Below are 23,652 nucleotides of genomic sequence, written 5' to 3' on the forward strand. Positions count from 1 at the left end.
GTTGCTGAGACCCCTCCCCACACTCGTGACCCGCGTGTGTGCAGCTGCTGAGCCCCCCTGCCCACAACAGGTGGGCACAGAGCTGCTGAGTGCTGCCCCACTGGTGACACGAGTGTCCCCATGTCCCACAGCCTGTGCAGAACACCAGAGTGGGGGGACACTGGGGGACACACACAGGAGAGGTTGTGTCCCCACCTTGGGGCAGCCACGGGCCTCACACCTTGATTTCCCACAGATATATTATTATTATTAATTATTATTATTAATAATAACAATTCTTTTTCTGTAAAACTTCTAAAAATGGATAGAAATAAAAAATAAGGGGGGTGGGGGGGACACCCACAGGCTGCTGGCTCCTGGCCAGCAGGCATGGTGTGGGGGGGGGTCTGTGCCACCCCCCTTGCCAGCGAGGGGTCCCCAGCTCCTGCTGTCCCCACCCCCTGTGACAACGGGGGAGGCGTCCCCCCAAAATCCAGGGGGGCTGGACACCCCAGCGGGGCTGGATAAGGCCACGGATGTTGGTCAGGACGGGGCTCTCCGGGCCCCCCTCGGTGCCCGGGGGTCCCCCAGTCCGTGTGGGGGGCACGGGGCCCCCCGAAGGTGGGTGATGGGTGGGTGGTGGGTGCCAGCCTAGGCCCTGCCCTCGGCGGGGTTGTATTCCGTCTCTCCGGCCGACACCTGGGAGATTCGCCGCGTGGAGCGCCACAGCCGCCGGTGGAACTGGCCCGGCCGCACCTGGGGACGGGGGGAGCGCCGTTCCCATCCCCACATCCTTCATCCATCCCCTTCCACATCCCCATGCCATCCCAAGGTCTTCATCGCCTTCTCCATCCCATCCCATCCCATCTCATCCCATCGTCCTCATCCCCTCCTCCATGCCCATCCCATCCCATTCCCATCCCATCCCATCCCATCCCATCCCATCCCAGGATCCTCATCCCCTTGTCTATCCCCATCCCATTCCAAGATTCTCACTCCCTTCTCCATCCCCATCCCATGGTCCTCACCCCCTTCTCCATCCCCATGCCATTCCAGGGTCTTCATCGCCTTCTCCATTCCCATTCCATCCCAGCCCAAGGTCCTCATGCCCTTGTCTGTCCCCATCCCATTCCAAGGTCCTCATCCCTTTCTCCATCCCCATCCCATCCCCTTCTCCATCCCCATCCCATTCCAAGATCCTCATCCCCTTCCCCATCCCATCCATCCCATCCCAACCCAACACCCTCATCCCTTTCTCCATCCCCATTCTCATCCCAATATCCTCATCCCCTTTTTCATCCCCATCCCATCCCAAGATCCTCACCCTCTTCTCCATCCCCATCCCATTCCAAGGTCCTCATCCCCTTCTCCATCCCCATCTCCTTGCAGTTTCTCATCCCATTCTTCCTCCCCATTCCTTCCCAGATACTCATCTTCTCCATCCCATCCTCTTCTCCTTCCCCATTTCCATCCTCATCCCCTTCCAGATCCTCATCCCCTTCTCCATCCCAATCCCCTTCCCAAAACTCTTTATCCAACCCCATCTTCATCCCCTTCTCTCTCACCATCTCCTTCCAGACTCTCATCCCCATCCCCATCCCCATCCCCATCCCCATCCCACCCTGGTCCCCCTCAGCTCTGGAGGGGACACACAGATATCCCCACGATCAGAACACCCAGGGGACACCCAGGGGACACTGAGCCACGTCCCTGTCCCACCCAGCCCTGGCTGGGGGTCCCGCTCACCTCCGCGGGCTGCCCAGCGCCCACCACGATGAGTTTTCCATCCTCCAGCCCCACCAGGATGTGGCTCTTCTCCTTGGTGACGGACACGCTGTGCACGGGCACCCGCATGGGCACGGGGGGCACGGCCGCCCTCAGGCTGGGGACACGAGCCATGGCGTGGGACACAAACCATGGCACGGGACACAAGCCATGGTGTGGGACGCGAGGCACGGCATGGGACACAAACCATGTCGTGGGACACGAGCCATGGCACGGGACATGAGCCATGGTGTGGGACATGAGGCATGGCATGGGACACCATGGCATTGACACCATGGCATGGGACAGCACGGTATGGGACACAAACCATGGCACGGGACACAAACCATGGCATGGGACACCACGGCATAGGACACCACAGAATGGGACACAAACCATGGCATGGGACACCACAGCATGGATATCATGGCATGGGACACAAACCATGGCACATGACACAAGACATGGCACAGGACACAAGCCATGGCATGGGACACCATGGCACATGACACAAGCCATGGCACATAACACAAGCCATGGCATGGGACACCATGGCACGGGACACAAACCATGGCATGGGACACTCTGAGGGTGTGTTGGGGACAGGACAGGGCACAGCCATCGCTCACCTCTGGAGCTCACGGATCTCCAGGCCGCACTCCGAGGTCCCCAGCACCACGAAGTCCTCGGTCAGGCACATGGCTGTCACCTCCCGGTCCAGCGGGACGGAGGACAGGAGCTTCCCGTTCACCGAGTACAGGTGCAGTGCGAACCTCTCCTGCAAGGAGCACACGGGGACCATGGGGCGGTGCTGGTGGCCGGGAGGGGACCATGGGGACACCTGGACGTACCTTGGAGCAGGAGGGCTGCCCCACGGAGGTTTGGGCCACCACCTGCCCCTCGGGCCCCACGGCCAGGTGGGACAGGACAGCAGGGGGACAGCTCTCGCCGGGCGGCCGCAGGGAGCGGATGAAGAGACCCCGGCGCACGGTGTGGGTGATGATGGTGCCGTCCTGGGGGAGGAAGAGGACACAGGGTGACAATGGTGGTGGTGGCACTGCCCATCCCACGCCCACCCTGTGGTGTCACCAGCTCACCTTGGAGCCGGACACGGCCATGTCCAGCTCGGTGCTGATGGCCACACACGTCACCTCGGCATCGTGGCCGTACAGCACCTGCACGGGTTTGGGAGCCAAGCCGCTGGAAAAGCCACCCTGGTGGTGGGGACACGGGGACATCAGTGACCTGCTGGCAGCGCCCACCACGAGCTCCCCCTGCTCCTCGAGCCCTTACCTGCTGTAGGACCTGCCACACCATGCAGGTGGTGTCCCGTGAGCCAGAAATGAGGTAGATGCCACACAGGTCAAGCGACAGGCAGGTGACAACATCTGTGACAGCCAGAGGGACACCATGAGGTGCCTGTCCCCTCCCACCATGCTCCGCCCCCTGACTCCATGGGATGGCACCACGATGGGTTTTTGGATGTGGAATTGCTGCCAATCCCATTCCAAGATGCATTTTGGGGTGTGGATGCTGCTGCTCCTCACCCCGCTCCAGCTCTGTGGTTGGAACCTGGACTGTTTCCAGGAGATGGAGACACTGGGAAATGCCCCTCATGGTGTCACCTGCCTCACACCATGGCCCTACAACCCCATCAGGGCATCATCATCATCATCATCACCATGGGAGGAGGACGTACCTATGTGCCGGGTGATGTGCCCCACCACCTTGCCTTTGGCCAGCGAGGTGACACGGAGGCTGTTGTCCCAGTGTCCCCCGCTGAAGAGCAGCTTCCCGTCGGGGGACACGGCCAGCGTGCGCGAGCTCAGGTCGGCCCCGGGGGCGAAGGGGCCCTGCAGGAACCGCTGGGTCCTGTGGGGAGGACGTGGGATGGTGGTGGTGGATTGGCGGCACCTCCAGGGACCATCCCTGGGGACCCCGTGCCCCAGTGACTCACTTGGCGTTGGTGACAGTGGGGTCTTTGGTGAAGCTGAAGTAGTTGGAGATGTTCTTGTCGTAGGGCAGCCAGTTATGGGTCCCCAACAAGCCGTTGGCACTCACGGTGACCTGGGCAGAGGGGCAGGGGAGGTGACATCATTCTCACCGCCAGGATTCTCTCTGGTTTGGTGCTGGGCCCCCACTGGACCAGCAAAACGTCCCCATGCCTCAGTTTCCCCACACTCACCAGGATGTCGGGGGATCCCTGAGTGATGAAGGAATGCGCCTGGTTCTTGGGCACCACGGCCTGCACCAGGGCCACCCCATCGCTGATGCCCTGTGGGGACACAGCAGCTGCTGGGCACCCTGCTGGCCACCCCACCTCTCCCAGGGCTGCCCAGGGGGTGTCCTCACCTCCACAAAGAAGGACTTGAGCTGGCCCAGGTTCTCGAAGACGTTGGGGGAGCGGGTCTCGAGGGTGGCCAGCCTGTGGGCGGCGCTCTCTGCCGACAGCCGGGCGGGGTGTGGCTCCTGGGGGCACAGGGCACCCGTCAGAAGTGGGGAGACCCCCCCAAAAGGGGCTGGTTTTGGGGGGTGCGGGTCTGAGCTACCTTGAGCAGCTGGCAAGGCGTCTGCCCAAAGTTGCTGATGATGCCCTCCAGAGCCTTGCGCTGCGTCTCGTCGGTGATGGCATCCAGGTCCACGGCCCCTGTGGGTGGGGTTGGTCATGGTCATGGGGACACACCCCTGGCAGTGTCCCCCTGCCTCTGCCCCACAGCTCACCCTCGTAGGTGCAGTAGTAGAAGACGTTGAGGGCCTCCACGGCGGCCGGGCCGCGCTGCTTGTACCCAAAAATGAGGTCGATCCACTCGTGGAGGTGGGCGGAGACATATTCCGACTCCTGTCCAAGGATGGGGGGTCAGGATGGGGTGGGAATGGCCCCGGACACCCCCAGGGCTGGAGGGGCTCCCCATCTCACCAGGGCTTTGCGGTGCTGCTGGATGAAGTCCTCGCGGGAGCGTGCCCACCGCGGCAGCACCACGTCCCCAACCTTCTCATTGGAGAGCTGGAGGCAGCCCAGGTCAAAGCCTGCGGGCAGGATGAGGATGATGAGGGACACAGACAGGGACACAGACCCGCTGTGCTCCCCGGGTGGTGACAATGGTGTCCCTTACCGTTCTGGTTCTCCAGGAACTCCGGGAAGTAGAAGAACTCCGGGATGAGCTCCTTGACATCCACCGGGTTCTCCATGCGGGCTTGCCACGCCGCCGGCACCGAGTGGAACTGCCGGTCCGAGCAGTCAAACCTGGAGGCACAGCACACCTGGCTGCAGCCTGGCTGTCCCCACGATGACGTCCCCTCTGCAGGACCCACCTGCCGGGCGCCCACCTGCCGCTCTGCAGCTGGATGTGGAGCGTGGTGAAGGGCTCGGTGCGGATCAGGTAGTGCATGACCCCGGCGGCGTTGGAGTAGTGGGTGCCGTAGTGGAACTTGTCCACCGTGCCCGTGGGGTCCTCGAAGCTCTCGTACCTGCAGGCCAGGTGGGGTGGGGTCCACCAGGAGCTGGCCAGGTGCTCCCTGCACCCCCTGCCCGTGGTTTGTGGGGTACTCACTTCTCCTTGACGTCGCGGGCGTGCCGCTCGTTGGCCACGCCGATGGGCTTGGACAGGTCCCGGAACACGGCCGGGTTGGTGAGGTCCAGGGTCTCCGAGACATAATCCCGCAGGATCCAGGGGAACTGGGTGGGGGCGGGAGGTGGGTGAGGTGTGGGGGCACCGGGTCAGGGTGAGGACAGGGGGGGACACAGGGGCTCACCACGGGGTACTGGGACAGGTCGTTGTAGGTGCGGCCCGCAATGGTGTTCAGCTGCATGAGGTACTCGAAGTTGGAGATCTCCCGCAGGACCCATTTCTGGAGAGAAGGGAGAGGGAGGAGATGGGGCTTGGGGGGAGAGGAGGCAGGGCAGACACCCCCCACCACATGGCAGTGCCTGTCCCTTGGCCATCCTTGGTTCCAAAGTTGTCCCCAGTCTTATAGCCACCACTAGTCCAGCAGTTGCCTCCAGAACTGTGGCCATGTCCACCCTGTGGCCATCCCTGGTTCTACAGTCACCTCTGGTCCAAAGGACACCCCCATCCCACAGCCATCCCCTGTTCCATGGCCATCCCTGCTCTCAGACCATCCCATGTGCCACAGTTGTACTTTGTTCCATGACTGTCCTCACCCCATTGCCAACCCAGGTCCCATGGCCACTCCCAACAGCCATCCTTCATCCTCCGTCCAAGTCCATGGCCATGTCCATCGCCATCCCTGGTCCCATGGCCACTCCCAGATCCACAGCCATCCCCGATCCCCTGTCCATGGCCATCCCTGGTCCCATGGGTATTGCCACCTTGTCACCCTCCCTTTTCCACCTGGGAAGGGGACACACAGAACATGGACAGGTGTGGTGGGGCCGGTACCTGTGTGAGTCCCGAGGCTTTGAGCAGCTCCTGGGGGGACCGGCTGCCGAAGTAGGTCTGGTTGGGGGGCCGCAGGCCAAGGATGCTGGAATACACCTTGTTCCTCACCTGGAGGGGACAGAAGGAGCTGCTGGAGCTCGGGCAGAGCCGAGGCCCGGGGAGGGAGCTGGGAGGGGATGAGGGGGTCCCCACCTTCTTTCTGAAGTTGAGGAAGTAGTTGGCCTGGTCGATGAAGAAGAGCTCGAGGGCGGAGCGGCGCAGGTTGTAGCGGCGCAGGTGGACCTCGCGCAGGTGGGACAAGGGGCGCTTGAAGTCGTAGCCGATCCCTGCCGAGGGTGGGGGCACGCAGAGCCCCCCAGGGGTCACCATCCCGCCATTCCCGAGGCAGGGATGGGGCTGGGTGGGGGTTCCTCACACCCCTCAAGGAGCTCCTGCCGTTACCTCCCTCCGTCTCCTCCTTCTCGCTGCTGCCGTCGTAGAAATAAACGTGCTGGGTTGTCACCTCCAGGCGCCCAGGGACCACGGCCACCGTCGTGATGAGCTCGCAGTCCTCCGACACCACCAGCTTCTCCCGCTGGTTCTGCTCCTTGGGCTCGGCCCTGATGGCACAGCGGGGTGAGGACACTCTGGTGACACCCCCAGCCAGCCCGGGTCAGCCCGTGCTGCGGCAGGGGTGGGGTCACTCACTGGTTGTCCAGGACAGGGAGGTCCTCCTCGGCCAGCTGGTCATCCTCCAGCTCGCTCACCTTGGCCTCCTTGGCCATGGCGAGTGGGAGAGGCTCGGCAGGGTTCTGGAGGTGGTCAGCTCCTGAAATGAGGAGGGGGTCAGCAGGACCCTGAGCTGGGGACAACTTCTGTGAAGTGCTCCCAAATTCAGCACTGTCCATGCCATCTCCCAGCCCAACCCCACCAGTGACATCCTTGCCCGTGGCACGGGAGGACCCACGGGTGCCCCAGTGCCACCACCTCACCCAGATTGTCCCGTAGGGCACTGGCCTCCAAGTGTTGGTCGAAATTGAGGTTGGGCACCAGCTTCAGCCTCATCCTGGAGTAGGTCTCGGCACTCGACAGTTTCCAGCGAACCTCGGGTGGGTTCCTGGGGAACAGCTGGGGGTGAGGCACCCTGGGGACCCCCTGGCTGTGCCCCCCCTCCCTGGGACAGGGTGGGGACTCACCGGTCGGCCCAGGCGGAGCGGGGCGAGGTGAGCAGACGGCACAGGGAGCGCCACTGCTTGAGCACGGTGCTGTGCTGGTTGTTGGCCTGCTTGAGGACGTTGGCGTGCCGCGCGTTCTCCGCCTTGCAGCGCTTGGCCGCCGGCTCCAGCACCAGCTCCTGCCGGGGGGGCACCAGAGGGAGGTGACAACAGGGCTGGGGATTGGGGACATCCATAGGGTGACGTCCTCAAGGTAAGGAGAACATCGCCAGGATGATGTGGTTGGGATGAGGTGTGTGTCCCTGGGATGAGATCCCCAGGATGAGGAGCACAGCCCAGGGATAATGTGCCTGGAACAAGGAGCACATCCCCAGGACAGTGTCCCCAGGAGGAGGAGCACTTCCTGAAGGCAATGGCCCCATGGGGTGAAGAGCTCAACCCCAGGATTAATACCCCAGGGAGAGGAGCACATTCCTAGAATGACATCCCCGGGGTGAGGGGCACATTCCCTGCATGACATCCTTGGGGTGAGGAGCATATCCCCTGGATGACACCCTTGGGGTGAGGAGCATGTCCCCAAGATGAGGAGAACCCAGAGTGACATCCTTGGGGTGAGGAGCCTGTCCCCAGGATAAGGAGCACATCCCCTGGATGACATCCCTAGGGTGAGGAGAATGGCCCCAGGCTGAGGAGCACGTCCCCTGGATGACATCCTAGAAGTGAGGAGCATGTCCCCAGGCTGAGGAGAACCCAAAGTGACATCCCTGGGGTGAGAAGCGTGTCTCCGGAGTGAGGAGCACATCCCTGGATGACATCCCTAGGGTGAGGAGAATGGCCCCAGGCTGAGAAGAACCCAGAGTGACATCCTTGGGGTGAGGAGCCTGTCTCCAGGCTAAGGAGAACCCAGAAAGACATCCTTGGAATGAGGAGCCTATCCCCAGCATAAGGAGCACATCCCCTGGATGACATCCTTGAAGTGAGGAGCATGTCCCTAGGCTGAGGAGCACCCAGAGTGACACCCCAGGGGTGAGCAGAATGTCCCCATGATAAAGAGCACACCCCAGGGTGACATCCTGGGGACAAGGAGGTGGCAGCACCTGGAACAACTTGCGGCTGGCCGCCTTCTCCTGCTCCCGGCGCTGCGAGCTGCTCATCATGGCATCGTAACAGGCGTTCCAGAAATTGGACATCAGGTCGTGGCTCCTGGCAAACGTGTCCATCTCAAACTGGGCCATGGTGGGCTGCACCTGCACGGGCAGAGAGGCATTCCCAGGGCTTGGCACAACAACAGGCAACCCCACAACAACCAACCCGCCCCACGGCACCCACGTGCTTCTCGATGAAGCCCCTCCACTCCGGGGTGGTGCAGAAGAGCTGGAAGTCCTCGTAGAAGGTGGGGCTGCCGTTGGTGGGGGGCAGCGAGGGCAGGAACTGCTGCAGCTGCAGGGTCTCGTAGCACTGATCCATCAGCGTGCGGATGATGGGCACCAGCCAGGAGAAGGCCTCCGACCTGGAGTCCAGGGAGCGCCGCAGGGGCGTCTCCAGCTTGCCCAGCAGGTAACAGGCCTCGTCCCTGCGCGGGGCCGACGTGGTCTGCAGGAGGCTGTGCAGCTTCACGTAGGCCAGGGAGTGCAGCTGGGGGGACAGGGGGACAGGGCACGTCAGGTGGGGCCACCCTTTGCTTCTTTCCACTAGAAGCAAATTTCTTAAAAGAAGGGAGGTCTTAAGAGTTGAAGCCATAATTAGGGGTAAATTGTTGTCCTAAGGGAAGATTTGTTCCACTTCCTCATTCATTCTCGGTAACATGTAAGAGTTAGTAAAGTGTTTTAAGTGTACTGCACGTTATGCCAGTTTATATATTCATTTGTTTTGTGCCTCTCAAGTAACATGATGAAAACTAACCCAATTTATTATGACAAACTACGCAGGTAATTAGAACCACGTTTAGATCAAATCTATCACTCCATTAAATCTGCATTTAAAACGAGCAGCAAATGGACTTCATGGGGTGTTCAATGCAGCAGAGAGGGGTGCCCAGGGAGGGTGACCCACCTGGGGGTCCTGCAGCAGGATGAACCCCACGAGCACCCGCAGCCCCGTCTGCGCCATCTCCTTCAGGTCCGAGGTGCCGTTGGCCAGGTGGTGCCACACGCCCAGCTTGTCCAGCAGGCTGCTGACCCCCTCGTAGATCTGGGGGGACACCGTGAGCCCCCAGCCCGGGCAGGAACCCCAGCCCTGCCGAGCCAGCAGCGCCACCACCCAGCCCTGCTCGGATTCGGGTTTGGGTTCAGGATTAGGGTAGAACACAACTCGTGACAAACTGGGTTTGAAATGAGGTTGGGGCTCAGGATTTATGGTCAGGGGTCAGATTTAGGGGTATAGGGTTGGAGTTAGGATTCAGCTTTAGGACAAAGGTATAGCAGTAAGGTTTAGGATTAGCATGTAGGAAGCATAGTGAGATTACAGGCCATGAGTTAAGGTTAGGGTTTAGGTTTACAGAAAGAGTTAGGGTTAAGATTAGGATTAAGGGTTGGACTTTACGACAAAGATGTGGAGTTAAGGTTTAGGATCATGATTTAGGAGGAACAGTTAAATTTAGAATTAGGGGTTAGGATTAAGGTTTAAGGATTAGGATTGGGGTTCAATTTACGATTACAAATAAGGCAGAGGTTATTTCCTAAAATTAGGATTAGGTTTTGAATTAAATCAATTATATTGAGGCTGAGGCTATTTCCCAAGGTCAGGATTAAGCTTTGATTTCAATTTAGGAATAAGCCTGTCCCTAAACCAGGACAGGTTATGTTCAAGTTCTGCAGGTGGGGCTGGTTTTAGGGCCAGGGCTGACATTGGGGATTAGCAGAGGAATCCCTGCTCACTCCCATCCACCTTCTCGCTCCACAGGGCCTGGTTGTTGTGTCCCTCGGAGAAGAGGAAATCCTGGAGCAGCCGCAGCAGCTTCAGGGCGTTGTGGGTGAGCCCGGGCAGCGCGGCCGGGCCCGACTCCTTCAGGTCGGTCAGCGCCGACTCCAGCATCATCTCCAGCAGGCTGTGGGACAGCAGCAGCAGCTCCAGAAGGTGCCCTTCCCTCGGGATCCACCTGGGACGCGGGCGGGCCTCACCTGCGCTTGATCTCGTCCGGGGGCCGCACCAGCTCGCAGGCCGTGCCCAGCTTGGTGAGCACGGAGAAGACCTGGCCCCGCTCCCTCCAGGCCGCCTCGTCCCAGCCCTCCACCCCGCGCCACGTCACCGAGAAGATGATGTTGGTCAGGAGGTTGCACAGCTCCTCCTCGGGGGTTTGCTGCCAGCGGAGAGCGAGGTGAGAGGCGCCCGCAGCGCCCCGGGATGGCGGGGATGAAGGTTTGGGGCTCACCTGGGGGTTGCTGGTGTTGGAGACGTTGTCGCTGGGCAGCACGTCCTGGTAGCTGCTCTCGTCCAGGACGTTGGACAGGCTGGAGCTCTTGCGCGCTCGCATTCCCGGGAAGGGCTTGAAGCTCTCCAGGGGTGAGGGGGTGCCGGGGCCGCTGGCCGGGGTCTGGGTGCCGCTCTCGGCCGTGGCCATGGAGCTGGTGCTGGCCAGGTCCAGCCCCAGGTCGAAGGGCGACGTGGAGAAGGGGGACAGCGGGTGGTAGACGCCGTCGAAGGCGGGACCGTCGCCGGGGTTGGAGGACGAGCGGCTGGCCCGGTCCGAGGAGTCGAAGGACTTGAAGTTGTAGGAGTGGAAGGACTTGGTGCGGCCGCTCGGGGAGATGGAGAGGTCGGAGAAGCCCTCGGAGAGCTCCTGGTCCGAGGCCTCGTACCCCAGCGGGAGGAAGACATCGAGCTCCTGGAGCTCGGCGGGCGGCGGGCTCGTCCCCGAGGGCTCGGAGAGGCGCAGCAGCTCCGGGCAGCCCGCGGGGCTCAGGCTGGGCTGGCGGCACTCGTACGACTCCTTCACGTAGAGCTTGGTGAGCGTGTCCTGCCAGCCAGCCAGCCTGGCCAGCTGCTTCACCAGGTCCTGCTGCGCATAGATCAGGTGGAAGAGCTGCAGGAGAAGGAAAAGGAGATGGAAAATGAAGGACACTGGATGCTGCTGTCCCAGCTCTTCCTCTCTGAGGAACAGGAGCACCCCAGATCCTCCAAAACCATCATGGAGTGCTGGAGCTGCACCATTTCCATGCTGGCTGATCTGTGTCCACCATCCCCACAGCCACCATTTTTGGGCACAGCTGGGTGTCCAGGGAGCTCAGCCCCGGGGTGACACCTCTGTCACCTCCCTCTGTGTCCTGCCCCGCTCACCTTGCGGCAGATGTCGAGTCGGATGCTCAGCTCAGCCCGGTGGGACAGGTACACCACGGCCACCAGGTCCTTGTAGTTGGGAGGGTCTGTGGACAAGGAGAGTCAGCACAGTGGTGGGACACTTCCTGCTGTCCCCAAAAACCACCAGAGACCCAGCCCAGCTGAGCCTCGTGAGAAGCCACCAGCGATGATGCCATGGCACGTGGCTGGGATGGTGGCCTGGTTTCTCTGGCACACGGTACCTGCCCCCAGGACCTGCTCCGAGAGGCAGCGGAAGAGCAGCATGGAGCCGGGAATGTCGCTGAGGTAGGAGATGAGCCCGTGGTAGCCGATGTCCTTCAGCTTCAGGCGGCTCTTGCTGCGCTCGGGGACCTTCTCGTACTTCAGCATCTTGTAGAGGACCTGGTGGCACAGCGACAGGAGGCCACCTGGCTGTGACATCCCTGCTGGGGGCAGCAGGAGGTGGGCGCTGGGGACCTGCCCTACCTTGAAGACCCTTTCCCTCACTTCATCCGAGAACCTCTTCTGCACCAGCAGGGAGAAGAGCAGCTCCACGTGGCCCGGCTCGAAGAGGAAGGCGAAGAGCTGCTCCTGGGCTGGGGAGCCCTTCAGCAGGCTGTGGATCACCTCCAGCGCCCCACACACCTGCAGGACACCCGGATGGTTGTCCACTGCCCTCCGAGTGTCCCACTGGGATCTCAATGCCTTCTCCCCATCCCATGATTCGCTGAGGGGTGTGGGGACCATGGCATGGCTGGTGACACACCTGCTGCTCATCCTGTGCCCCTGCCAGGTAGTTCAGCAGGCTCTGCATCTCCTCCCCGGAGAAGCTCCTGCAGAAGAAATCCTTCACCAGGCTGAAAAGGGATGTCTGCACCGTCCTGATGTCATCAGTGGCCGCAGTCTTCTCCCTGGAGGTGTTGATTAGTAGACATGCATGGGGATGTGTCCCTTGTCACCCACCACCCACTGCCAGCATCGTCCCAGATCCCAACACAAAGCCTGAGGAGCTCCAGAGACCACACATTTGGGTCTGCCTGTTGCAGAAGCCACCACACTCTTGGTGGCTGCTGGGGGCGGATTTTGGAGCTGGGATGGGACACGGAAGGTCCTGAACCCACCACAACGCTCCCACTCTGGTAGGAGAGACGTTATCCCACAAAAATGGTGTTCAGCCAAACCACAGCTCCCAAGGGTGAAGCCCACCCTCAATCCCACCCCGTTGGCACTCCAGGATTCCAGCCCCGTGTGGCAGCTGACCCGTAGTAGGTCCGGATGGAGTCCAGGATGAACTGCACCCCGTACTTCTTGCGGATGCGCTGCTTGTGGTCCTTGACCACGCTGGCCAGGTACTGGATGTGACCTGCAGGGAGCAGGTGTCAGGATCCCATGGATGGGATGGGTGTCAGGATCCCATCCCGCGGGATGGACATTCCCTGCTCCCACCTAAGCGCACGGCGAAGTCGCTGTTGCTCCAGATGCGGAAATCAAAAAGGAGGTGTTGGTAGAGGAGGTGCAGCAGGAACCCGCTGCCCTCGGAGGCCACCTGCTCCATGAGGATCTGCGAGGCCACCAGGGTGCTCATGTCCAGCAGCGTGCCAGGGACCTGTCAGGGGTGACAGGGGACACTTCCAGCCCCTTGGGGACGCCAAGAACGGTGGGAGGGGGTTTTGGGAGCCTCCCAGACCTTGTGCAGCAGCGCTCCGATGATGGCCGGCCCGTGGCACTGCACCAGGCTCTCCTGGTTCACGGCATGGTTCCGCAGGAAGTTCTTCACCAGCAGCAGGAAGGCGGCCACGCTGTTCCTCTCCAGCCTGCTCTCTGCAGGGCACCGGTGCCTGTGAGCCCCAGGCCCACCCAAACCCAAACTGCCTGAAGATCCCAGCTGCTGTCTCTCCAAACTTTTCACCCTGTTCTCCTGCTTTCTCCAGATTTAAGGAGATGGAAGTCTCTGCTGCTTTCAGCTTGGGAATGAGCAGCTGGATGTCAGGAGAAAGCACATTTCACCCACGCCAAAGGTTCCTGGAGCCACCCTCACCATCCCAGAACTGTTTGTTTGTGACTAACTGGGTCATAACAACATCCCAAGTGGTTCCTCCATTACCCTGTAACTCCTGGAGCCTCAGGCAAGACCTCTCCTGCCCGTGGTGGACACCTGGCAGGTCCAGGAACCCCTCCGTGACCACCTCCAGCCACCCCAGCAGGACAGCTCCTGCTCCCCATCCCCTGAACTCCTCACCTGAGGACTTTCCCAGCGGGATGAGCATGCCCTGGGCATTCCTGGAGGACGTCAGCTCCGGCCCCACCAGGTCGTTGGTCTCCTGCTCATCCTCGGGCTCCTCTGTCTTGGACACCACCTGCTCGAGCAGGGGCAGGAGCACCCCCATCCCACCCACGCAGTTGACCACGTCCTGGGGGAGGGAAGGAGAGGCTTTGCTAGGTGGTGACACCAGTGTGGAGGAGGAGGAGGTCCATGGCAGCTGGGCTCCCCAAAAGTCACCTGTTCCCCTGCACCACCCACAGTGTCCACCCTGGATGATGAGGACCCATGGGACAGATGGGTCACAGTGGACACAGTACCACAGTGAGAGTCCCAGCAGGGTCCAGGGGACCTGTGGGGGTCCTGCCCTGGGACTGTGACCCAGGAGGGACCCCCTGCCTCCAGGCCATGGGGTGGACAGGTCACCCTGTGCCCAGCCTACCTTGATGTCCCAGTTGACCACCTTGTGTCCCGTCAGCCTCCCGTCCAAGCTGTGGCTGGGGGAGAGGTCCAGGCAGATGTTGTTCCTGCAGGCCTGGAAAAGAACACCAGGGGAGCACCCTCATGCTCCTGGACATGTCCCTGGTGGCACAGGGTGCACCAGCGCTGCCCCTGTCCCCAGGGGGGTGGGACACCTCTCCTCACCTGGGGGGTGTAGTACAGCAAGAGTTTACTGCTGAGCTCCACCAGGTCCCCTTCCAGTGTGAACGGGGATGTCACATTTGGTCCTGGAGGAGAGGGCTGGGGTGAGCTGGGACGTGGTGGAGGAGACCCCGGTCACCACCAGCACCCAGGGGACAACCTCCACGCCCCACCCTGACACACCTGCACAGAAGAGAGCCTTGACCTGGGCCTGCTGCAGAGCCTCACAGAAGATGGCCACGGAGCCCAGGTGACCCTCCAGCGAGGTGGGGCTGCCCCACTCCGTGTCCTGGCTTCCCGCTGCCGTGGTGGCCACCACCCCCTCCGTGGGCAGCTGGGTGGGGGTCCAGGAGTGGGGACCGAGGGTGGCAGGGACGGACTGGGAGCGCCCCAGCACGGGGTGTTGGGTGAAGACCAGCTCTGGCCCGTGGGGTGCCGGAGGGTGGCTGGCAGCGGCGGCGGCCGTCGTGGTGGTCCGGTGACCCGCAGAGCCGATGCAGCAGGAGGTGAAGGACTGTGAGGGAGAAGGGATCACGCTCAGCCCCCAGGGAGGCCATGCTGAAGGGTCTGGGGGGTGCTGGGAGGATCCCCCACCTCGTGGAGAGAGGGGAAGCGGAGCTGCGCCGTTTTCCGCAGTTGTCCGTCGGCGTAGATGCTGACGATGTTCTGGCCGAAGGGCCGGCGGCCGGCAACGTGGACAATGTCAACGCAGTGCTGGGGGACAGAGAGGGACATCAGGGCATTGTGGTGTCCCTGATGGGGACAGGGACTGGGATGGGGATGATTCTCACCCAAGCAGAGTCATTGAAGGCAACCTCGGGCAGTGCCACCGTCATGTAATCCTTCTTGGTGCACACGGCCACCACCAGCACGCCGCCCGCGGTGAAGAACGCCTCGAAGCCCGTCCCGCCCGCCGTGAAGAAGCTGGTGGAGAAAACCACGGTGGGGATGGTGCTGCCGCCCGTCCTCACCCTCCCCTCACCTCTCCAGCGAGCATCACCTGTAGAGCTGCCTCCTCTTGGGCCTCGCCGGCGGCTCCGGCTCCTCCTCGCTCAGGCACAGCCAGGCGTGGAAGGCGAAGGCGCCGCCGGGCCACTTCTGGATGGTGGGCACCATGATGCCGGCCATGCCGGGGCTCAGGTCGAAGCTCTGCAGTGCCCGGGGAGGGCCCTCGCCCCTGGCCATGCCGGACAGCGCCCGGATGACCGGAGCCACGTAGGGATGCGGCCCCCGGCCCCGCTCGCGCCGCAGCAGCCGCAGCAGCTGCCGCAGCTCCCCGGGCCGGATGGAGAGGCTGCCCAGGGAGCGCAGCAGCTCCAGCAGGTTTTGGGAGCAGGCGCTGGGAAGAGCTGGCTCGGTGGCCAGGGCGGCCAGCAGGGAGCCCACCATGCCCGCCTTGACGCAGGTGAGGCGGCTGGGCAGGGAGGCCTCGCAGAGGCGCCGCAGCCACGCCGACAGGAACTGCTGGAGATCCCGGCACTCCAGCGCCGGCAGCCAGGCCAGCAGGATCAGCAGGGGCTGCTCGTTGCGGATGGGACGCACTGGGAAGGAGCTGTGGTCGCCCTCCACTGCCTGCAGGGACACAAGAAGGGGTTGGTGCAGCTCCAGTGCTTGGAGAGGGATGGATCCATCCCAGGCAGAGACCCTGTGCATCCAGAATCTTGGACACTCCCATGCAGCCAGAATCCGGAGACCCCGGACATCAAGGGGTGTCATGGATTAAAGACCTTGGAGACCCTCGTGCATCAAGTATGTCAGAGGGCTTTATGCATCAATCCTTCTGGAGATCCTGCGCATGAAGAATTCTGGAGACTCCATGCATCAAGAATCTTATGTGCCTCCATGCATCAAGGATCTTGGAGATCCTCATGGATTAAGGGTCTTGGAGACTCCCATGCATTAATAGTTTTGGAGATACTGCACATCCAGACTTTTGGGGGACCCCAAGCATCAAGGATCTTGGAGACCTCCATGTATCAAGGATCTTGGAGGCCCTCATGCACCAAGCATTCTGAGGATTCTTGTGCATCCAGAATCTTGGAGCATTAAGAATCTCTGTGCGTGAAGTGCCTTGGAGGCCTCCATGAAGCAAGGATCTCAGAGACCCTCATGCATGAAGCACCTTGGAGACCCTCCTGTGTCCAGCAGCACCAGAGTGAGCAGTTCCACATCCAAAAGGGCTCAAAACTCCCAAACCCAAGCACAACTCCGAGTGAAAGATGGACCCAGGACCCGTTGGGAGGAAGCTGCTGAGAAACCAGCAGAGTGGAGAGGATGAGGGGGCTCAGAATGGGGGCTGAGATCCACAGGAACCCCCAGTGCCGAGAGCTTTGCCCAGGATTCAGGAGAAGTGGGAATGCTCACCATGTTGAGGAGCTCCTGGAGCAGACGCTGGGTGGGCTGGCCCTGGCTCCTCAGCACCTCGTAGAGGTGGGTGTAGCCAATGCGCTCCTTGAACACCTCCTGGAGGCACAGGGACACTGTGAGCTGTCACCTGGGGCTGAGCCACCTCAACCCGGGTGAAATTACCCAAATCCCTCTGGTTTTGTGGTGTGCTCCTCAGGGGAGGTCCCCTGCCCACCTTGGCTGAGGGCGAGTTGCTCACGATGGCCGTGAGCACCCTGAGGGCGTGGACAGCGATGGCATCGGAGCTGCTGGCACTGACCTGCGGGGACACGGGAATGGGGACGTGGGGATGAGGGGACACAGCCCACCAGGGGTGGTGCCTGGGTTCGGGAGTACCTGCTGGGACGTGGGGATGAGGGGACACAGCCCACCAGGGGTGGTGGCTGGGTCATGGGTACCTGCTGGAGTCCATCCCCGTTCCACGTGGGAACCTTGTCCTGGGCTTCACCCGCCTCCTGCGAGCTGCCGAGGTAGAGCTGTGGGACACGGGTGGGCGTGGGACACTGGGAGGGGCTCTGGAGGGTCCCCACCCCAGGGATGTGTCCCAGGATCGTTCAGAGCCAGAAATGGTGAGGACGGAGATGGAGGTGCCCAACGCTGGTGTCCCCAAAAGGGACACATCACCCTGTCCCGTGGTCAGTTAGAGGTGGGGAGGGTGTGGATGGAGATGAAGGTACCCAACCCTGGTGTCACCAAATGCCAGTCCCAGGGTCATTTAAAGAGGAAAGGGGAAAGGAAAGAGGGGAGGGAAAGGAAAAAGAAAGGAAAGGGAAAGAAAAAGAGAAAGGAAAGGGAAAGGGAAAGGGAAAGGGAAAGGGAAAGGGAGAGGATGGAGATGAATGTATCCAAACTTGGTGTCACCCTATCTCAGGTTTGTTTAGAATCAGAAAGGTGACAAGGATGAAAATGAGGATAGGGATGATGATGGAGATGGAGATGAGGACAGGGATGAGGATGGACATGAGGATGGAGGAGGGAGATGAGGACAGGGATGAGGATGAGGAACAGGGGATAGGGATGAGGACACTGCTGTGCCACCCCATACCTTGCTGTTCTGGAGCAGGCGGATGATGTGCTCGAAGCAGTTGTTGCTGAGGAACACGGCCTGGAGCACCGGCCGGTCCTGGCAGCTCAGCATGGCCGGGATGGCATCTACAGACACACAGACAGACAGACAGACAGCCTGTCTCAGCCCCATCCCACCCCACATCCCCACACCCACCCTGCTCCCCACCTACCCAGCATGAGCACGCGCAGGGCGATGAGGCCGCCGGGCGGCGCGGGCAGGTGCGAGTTGAGCACCCTGAAGAAGCCGTCCAGGAGGCTCCGCAGGGACACGGGGCCGGCGCCGGGGCTGGAGCCGTGCAGGACGTGCACCGCGGCCACCACGGAGCGCAGCGTCACCTCCAGCAGCGCCGGCGACGCCGCGGCCCCGCTGCCGCCGCGCTGCAGAACCCCCAGGAGAACATCCAGAGCCGCGGGCGTGATGGCCTGGAGCGCGTTGGGCTGCGGGGATGGGAACAGGGGGGAATTCTGTCACCCGTGGGACTGAGCCTGCACTGATCCCTGCACTGATCCCGTCATTTACTGACCCCAGACCCCCAGCGCTGCAGATTTCACCCTGGGGTAGATTTTACCTCCAGCGCTGCAGATTTTACCCTAGGGGTGTGAATTGTTTTAAAGCCAGTTTTGAAGTTATTGATTGAATTGATTTTTGGTTGCCGCGGAAGTTAAAACTGATTTTGGGTCCGAATATTTATATTATATTATATTATATTATATTATATTATATTATATTATATTATATTATATTATATTATATTATATTCCATTCCATTCCATTCCATTCCATTCCATTCCATTCCAAGGAGTTTCCAGCCCAGAGCTGAACTGGACTTGAAGCAGCAGCTTCAGCTTAAAATCTTCCCATTACTTAATTATTTAATTAATTTTAACAATTTAATGTGATAGTCCAAGAAAACAATTTAATTCAGTAATTTAATTATTATATTTAAATATTTCATAATTAAGTTTAAATGAAGTTTAAGTATGATAAAGTTTTAAATATATTTAAAGTTTTAAATATATTTAAGTTTTAAAATAACTTCATTTAATACTTTAACTATTCAATAATTTAATTATTTAACTTAATTATTTACATATTTTGTTTTATTTTATTATTTCGTTTATTTCACTAATTGTATTATTTTATTTAATTTTTTAGTTTTACTTAATTATTTTATTTGTTCTACTTCATTCTTTAGTTCCTAATTTAATAAGTGTTTAAAATAATTTTGTTTAATTTTTAATTATTTTGTCTTGTTTCATTATTTTGTTTTATTTTATTTTAATACTTTAATTTTATTTAAATTTAAATTATTTTGTCCTGCTTCATTATTTTGTTTTATTTTATTTTAACACTTTAATTTTATTTAATTCTTAATTATTTTGTCTTGTTTTATTATTTTGTTTTATTTTATTTTATTATTTATTTTAATACTTTAATTTACTTCCTCAATTTAATGACTTAATTTAACGTTTCTGAGCTGATCCCACTGAATTTAAGGCTGGAAAATTAAAGGATTTTTAAAAGCTTTGGAAAATTCAGTGGCCTAATTCCAGCCTGAGAATGAACAAAACTCTGGGGTTTATCCCTGGAATGAGGAGCTCCCAAGGGTACCTTGGATCCGGAGAGGATGGCTCCAAAAAGATGGATAATCCGGAGCTGGATTGTTTCTGGGAGCTGCTTCCCGCCTTGGAAACTCTCTGTGAGGATGAGGAGGGAAAGATTTCATCACAGGAGCAGACAGCAAAACAAAAAAAAACCCAAAACCACACAGAAAAAGGTCCATTTCTAGCTAAAAATAGGGAAAAATCATTTTTTCACCCAAAAAACAGAGAAAAATCCCTTTCCTACCCAAATCCATCCCATGGGGGTGCTGGACCCTGCTGGTGATGGAGAGGATGAGGATGGTCCAGGTTTTCCAGCTCTGGTTGTGCCAGGAACAGGGTTTTGGCCCCAAAAAAGGGGATTTCTGCCAAACTCAGGTTCAGCTGGGGGTTTATGGGACGGAGTTCTGGGGGATTTTTGCAACGGTGCTGCCTCTAAAAAGGGGATTTTTGGGGCTTCCCTGATAAAAATCCCCCTTTGTGTTGATTTCTGTGGGTTCTGCAGGTGCTGCTGGGCTTAACTCCTGCTCTGGGATCCTGCTCCTCTTGCCAGGACACGGGAGCAGGTACAGGATCCCAAATTTCTGGGGCAGGTGTAGGATAACCTGGGACAGCATCCTGTATTTGCCTTGGAATCCTATAATAGTCCTGGGATAGGTACAGGATAACCTGGAGCAGGTGTGGGATCCCATATCTGTGGGATAACACAGGATAACCTGAACAGGTGTGGGATCCCATATTTGTGGGATAATACAGGATAACCAGCAGATATGGGATCCCATATCTGTGGGATAAGCGCAGGATAACCTGGAGCAGGTGTGGGATCCCATATCTGTGGGATAATACAGGATAACCTGAACAGGTGTGGGATCTCATATTTGTGGGATAACACAGGATAACCTGGAGCAGGTGTGGGATCCCAGATTTGTGGGATAAATACAGGATAACCAGCAGATATGGGATCCCATATCTGTGGGATAATACAGGATAACCTGTGGCAGGTGTGGAATCCCATATTTGTGGGATAAGCACAGGATAACCTGGAGCAGATATGGGATCCTTTAAGGTCCTTGGATCAATACCTACCCCTGAATACAACATCCCTCCATGGATCCTATAAATATTCCCTGATCCCAACCCCCCCATCCCTGGACACTCTCCCTATTTAGGGATCCCACACCAACCCTCCCCATTCCCAAATCCCAATTTTACCTTGGAAAAAGGCACCGAACTCGGGGGGCAGCGGGGCGGGGGCGAACTTGTATTTGCTCTTCTCCTTGGCACTGATGGGTTCCCTGGAAAGAGAGAGGGGTGAGGGGGGGATCCAGGACTGGGGAGGGATTTTGGGATGCAGAGTGGGGTCCCTCACCCGCTCAGCTGCCGCCGCCAGGTCTGGTAGGGGTCGAGGAAGCACTCGCAGAGGTGCAGGGCGTGCAGCATCCCGTTCTCCAGCTGTGCTCGGCTCTCCAGCTGTGCCCCATTTTCTGGCCGTGTTCCCTTCTCCAGCTGCGTCCTCTTCTCCATCTGTGCCCCATTTTCCAGCTGTGCCCCATTTCCATGGCTCTCCAGCTGTGTCCCATTTACTGGCTGTGTCCCCTTTTCCAGTTGTGCCCCATTTTCCAGCTGTGCCCGGCTCCGCTCATCTCCCGGGAGGTTCCGCAGCTGCCGGGAAAGCTGAGCTTTAATCCCTGACACACTCCAAAAATGGGATGCATTTTTTGGGGAGGAAACTGCGCTTTGTGGGGAGAATGGGATCGTCAATCAATCAATCAATCAATCAATCTACCAATCAGAGCCCAGAGCAGCACAAGCTGGGATGTGCTGACCAATCAGCAACCAGAGTCACACAACCTGTAGGGCTCTTGAGAAATCAGAACCCAAAGCTGCACTGACCAATCAGCACCCAGCACTGCGAGGCTCTTGGCCAATCAGCACCAGCTGCGGAACATGAACCAATCAAATTACAGAGCAACACAACCTGTACAGCTCTCGACCAATCAACATCAAGAATCATACAAGCCATGGACTCATGGACCAATCGCCAACCAGAATAACACAACCTAGAGACCTGCTGACCAATCAGAACTCAGTCACACAGCCTGTAGACTCACTGACCAATCAAATCCCAGCACAGCATAACCTGTAGAGCTCCTGACCAATCAGAGCCCAGACTCACATAATGTGTGGCTCAGTGACCAATCAGTGCTGAGCTCCTCCCCAGCCAGTCAAGCCCTGCCCATTCCCAGGACTGTTCCCAGTCCTATTCCCAATCCATTTCCCATTCTCATTCCCATGTGCGTTCCCATTCCCATTTCTGTTCCCACTCCCATGATTGTTCCCATTCCTGTCCCCATTCAGATTTCCATGACCCTTCCCATTCCTGTTGCCCTTCCCACTCCCCATTCCCATTACCGCTCCCATTCCCACTCCTGTACCCATTCCCATTTCCACTCCCATTATCATGACCGTTCCCATTCCCCTTCCCACTCTCCTTCCAATTCCTTTGCCCATTCCCATTACTGTTCCCATTCCCATTCCTTCGACTGATTCCATTCCTGTTCCCATTCCCACTCCTGTTCCCCTTCCCATCCCCTTCCCGTTCCCATTCCCACTCCCATTCCTGTTCCTGCTCCTGTTCCCTTTCCCGCTCCTCCTTCCACTCTCATTCCCTCTCCAGTTCCCCTTCCCGTTCCCATTCCCGCTCCCTCTCCCATTCCTGTTCCATTCCTGCTCTCACTCCCGTTCCTGCTCCTGTTGCCACTCACCTTCCTGTTCCATTCCTACTCCCATTCCCGTTCCCGTTGCTGCTCCCACTCCCATTCCTGTTCCTGTTCCCACTCCCACTCCTGTTCCCATTCCCTCTCCCATTCCTGTTCCCATTCCCATTCCCACTCCCATTCCCCCTCTGCTCCTGTTCCCACTCCCATTCCCACTCCTCCTTCCACTCCCATTCCTGTTCCTGTTCCCACTCCTGCTCCCTCTCCTATTCCCGTTCCTGCTCCCGCTCCCTCTCCCATTCCTGTTCAATTCCTGCTCCCACTCCCATTCCCGCTCCTGTTTCCACTCCTGTTCCCACTCCCATTCCTATTACCTCTCCCACTCCCATTCCCATTCCCATTCCCTCTCCCACTCCCATTCCCGCTCCCATTCCCATTCCCACTCCCATTCCCCCTCTGCTCCTGTTCCCACTCCCATTCCCACTCCCATTCCCTCTCCCACTCCCATTCCTGCTCCCATTCCCATTCCCACTCCCATTCCCCCTCTGCTCCTGTTCCCACTCCCATTCCCACTCCCATTCCCTCTCCCACTCCCATTCCTGCTCCCATTCCCATTCCCACTCCCATTCCCCCTCTGCTCCTGTTCCCACTCCCATTCCCACTCCTCCTTCCACTCCCGTTCCCACTCCTGCTCCCTCTCCTGTTCCCGTTCCTGCTCCCTCTCCCTCTCCCATTCCTGTTCGATTCCTGCTCCCACTCCCATTCCCGCTCCTGTTTCCACTCCTGTTCCCACTCCCATTCCCATTCCCTCTCCCATTCCCATTCCCTCTCCCATTCCCATTCCCTCTCCCACTCCCATTCCCGCTCCCGTTCCCATTCCCTCTCCCATTCCCATTCCCTCTCCCACTCCCATTCCCGCTCCCATTCCCATTCCTGCTCCCGTTCCCATTCCCGCTCCCACTCCCATTCCCGTTCCCCTTGCTGCTCCCACTCCCTCTCCTGTTCCTGTTCCCATTCCCGTTCCCACCTGGCTCCCGCAGAGCCGCAGCAGCCGCAGCACGTGCGGGAGGCAGCCGGGGCTCCGGTCGGGCTGGATGTTCTCCAGGTTCCTGGAACGGAAAACATCGGGAATTCACCTGCACGGCTGGGGAGGGAATACGGGAAGCGGGAAATTTGGGGGGTAATAAAGCGTTTGGGACAGGGAAAATGCCATTAAAAATTCTTATATTTTACACAATTTTTATTATATTATGTTGTGTTATAAATTTTTTGTTATTAATAATAAAAATAACATTTTTTTAGAGATGTGATGCAATTTGGGGGAAATGATGGAATTTTGGGGAGAAGAATGGTTTCCTATTCTTATATTTTCATTACATTGCATT

The 23,652-nt window shown here is 58.4% G+C and overlaps 1 protein-coding gene across 1 annotated transcript in view; it reads right to left on the reverse strand.

Moving 5' to 3' along the window:
- Nucleotides 1-293: 293 nt before the first annotated feature.
- The window catches only part of NBEAL2 (neurobeachin like 2), a 30,959-nt gene continuing 7,600 nt past the window's right edge, over nucleotides 294-23,652 (reverse strand). The window contains exons 4-55 of the mRNA XM_054273148.1: nucleotides 23,295-23,376; nucleotides 20,920-21,212; nucleotides 20,763-20,845; nucleotides 19,561-19,646; nucleotides 18,119-18,386; nucleotides 17,926-18,032; nucleotides 17,279-17,356; nucleotides 17,056-17,139; nucleotides 16,839-16,937; nucleotides 15,475-16,046; nucleotides 15,266-15,398; nucleotides 15,069-15,188; nucleotides 14,658-14,988; nucleotides 14,478-14,560; nucleotides 14,275-14,367; nucleotides 13,812-13,983; nucleotides 13,260-13,393; nucleotides 13,019-13,178; nucleotides 12,833-12,935; nucleotides 12,339-12,483; nucleotides 12,059-12,217; nucleotides 11,815-11,974; nucleotides 11,573-11,658; nucleotides 10,668-11,318; nucleotides 10,417-10,595; nucleotides 10,184-10,343; nucleotides 9,350-9,487; nucleotides 8,627-8,932; nucleotides 8,395-8,544; nucleotides 7,319-7,476; nucleotides 7,115-7,239; nucleotides 6,831-6,951; nucleotides 6,585-6,742; nucleotides 6,336-6,469; nucleotides 6,144-6,251; nucleotides 5,497-5,592; nucleotides 5,295-5,419; nucleotides 5,071-5,211; nucleotides 4,857-4,987; nucleotides 4,661-4,770; nucleotides 4,465-4,582; nucleotides 4,293-4,390; nucleotides 4,096-4,212; nucleotides 3,929-4,018; nucleotides 3,701-3,810; nucleotides 3,443-3,615; nucleotides 3,037-3,131; nucleotides 2,841-2,957; nucleotides 2,595-2,756; nucleotides 2,373-2,521; nucleotides 1,726-1,861; nucleotides 294-735 (exon numbers count right to left, since the gene is read on the reverse strand). Of these exons, the coding sequence (XP_054129123.1) occupies nucleotides 631-735; nucleotides 1,726-1,861; nucleotides 2,373-2,521; nucleotides 2,595-2,756; nucleotides 2,841-2,957; nucleotides 3,037-3,131; nucleotides 3,443-3,615; nucleotides 3,701-3,810; nucleotides 3,929-4,018; nucleotides 4,096-4,212; nucleotides 4,293-4,390; nucleotides 4,465-4,582; nucleotides 4,661-4,770; nucleotides 4,857-4,987; nucleotides 5,071-5,211; nucleotides 5,295-5,419; nucleotides 5,497-5,592; nucleotides 6,144-6,251; nucleotides 6,336-6,469; nucleotides 6,585-6,742; nucleotides 6,831-6,951; nucleotides 7,115-7,239; nucleotides 7,319-7,476; nucleotides 8,395-8,544; nucleotides 8,627-8,932; nucleotides 9,350-9,487; nucleotides 10,184-10,343; nucleotides 10,417-10,595; nucleotides 10,668-11,318; nucleotides 11,573-11,658; nucleotides 11,815-11,974; nucleotides 12,059-12,217; nucleotides 12,339-12,483; nucleotides 12,833-12,935; nucleotides 13,019-13,178; nucleotides 13,260-13,393; nucleotides 13,812-13,983; nucleotides 14,275-14,367; nucleotides 14,478-14,560; nucleotides 14,658-14,988; nucleotides 15,069-15,188; nucleotides 15,266-15,398; nucleotides 15,475-16,046; nucleotides 16,839-16,937; nucleotides 17,056-17,139; nucleotides 17,279-17,356; nucleotides 17,926-18,032; nucleotides 18,119-18,386; nucleotides 19,561-19,646; nucleotides 20,763-20,845; nucleotides 20,920-21,212; nucleotides 23,295-23,376 (8,092 nt within the window). The 3' untranslated portion in view covers nucleotides 294-630. The remainder of the gene's footprint in view (nucleotides 736-1,725; nucleotides 1,862-2,372; nucleotides 2,522-2,594; nucleotides 2,757-2,840; nucleotides 2,958-3,036; nucleotides 3,132-3,442; nucleotides 3,616-3,700; nucleotides 3,811-3,928; nucleotides 4,019-4,095; nucleotides 4,213-4,292; nucleotides 4,391-4,464; nucleotides 4,583-4,660; nucleotides 4,771-4,856; nucleotides 4,988-5,070; nucleotides 5,212-5,294; nucleotides 5,420-5,496; nucleotides 5,593-6,143; nucleotides 6,252-6,335; nucleotides 6,470-6,584; nucleotides 6,743-6,830; nucleotides 6,952-7,114; nucleotides 7,240-7,318; nucleotides 7,477-8,394; nucleotides 8,545-8,626; nucleotides 8,933-9,349; nucleotides 9,488-10,183; nucleotides 10,344-10,416; nucleotides 10,596-10,667; nucleotides 11,319-11,572; nucleotides 11,659-11,814; nucleotides 11,975-12,058; nucleotides 12,218-12,338; nucleotides 12,484-12,832; nucleotides 12,936-13,018; nucleotides 13,179-13,259; nucleotides 13,394-13,811; nucleotides 13,984-14,274; nucleotides 14,368-14,477; nucleotides 14,561-14,657; nucleotides 14,989-15,068; nucleotides 15,189-15,265; nucleotides 15,399-15,474; nucleotides 16,047-16,838; nucleotides 16,938-17,055; nucleotides 17,140-17,278; nucleotides 17,357-17,925; nucleotides 18,033-18,118; nucleotides 18,387-19,560; nucleotides 19,647-20,762; nucleotides 20,846-20,919; nucleotides 21,213-23,294; nucleotides 23,377-23,652) is intronic.

The sequence above is a fragment of the Melozone crissalis genome, unplaced genomic scaffold (assembly GCF_028551555.1).
Source record: "Melozone crissalis strain CALT ecotype California unplaced genomic scaffold, PUWL_Pcris_2 ptg000016l_1, whole genome shotgun sequence".
Classification (NCBI taxonomy): Eukaryota; Metazoa; Chordata; class Aves; order Passeriformes; family Passerellidae; genus Melozone; species Melozone crissalis.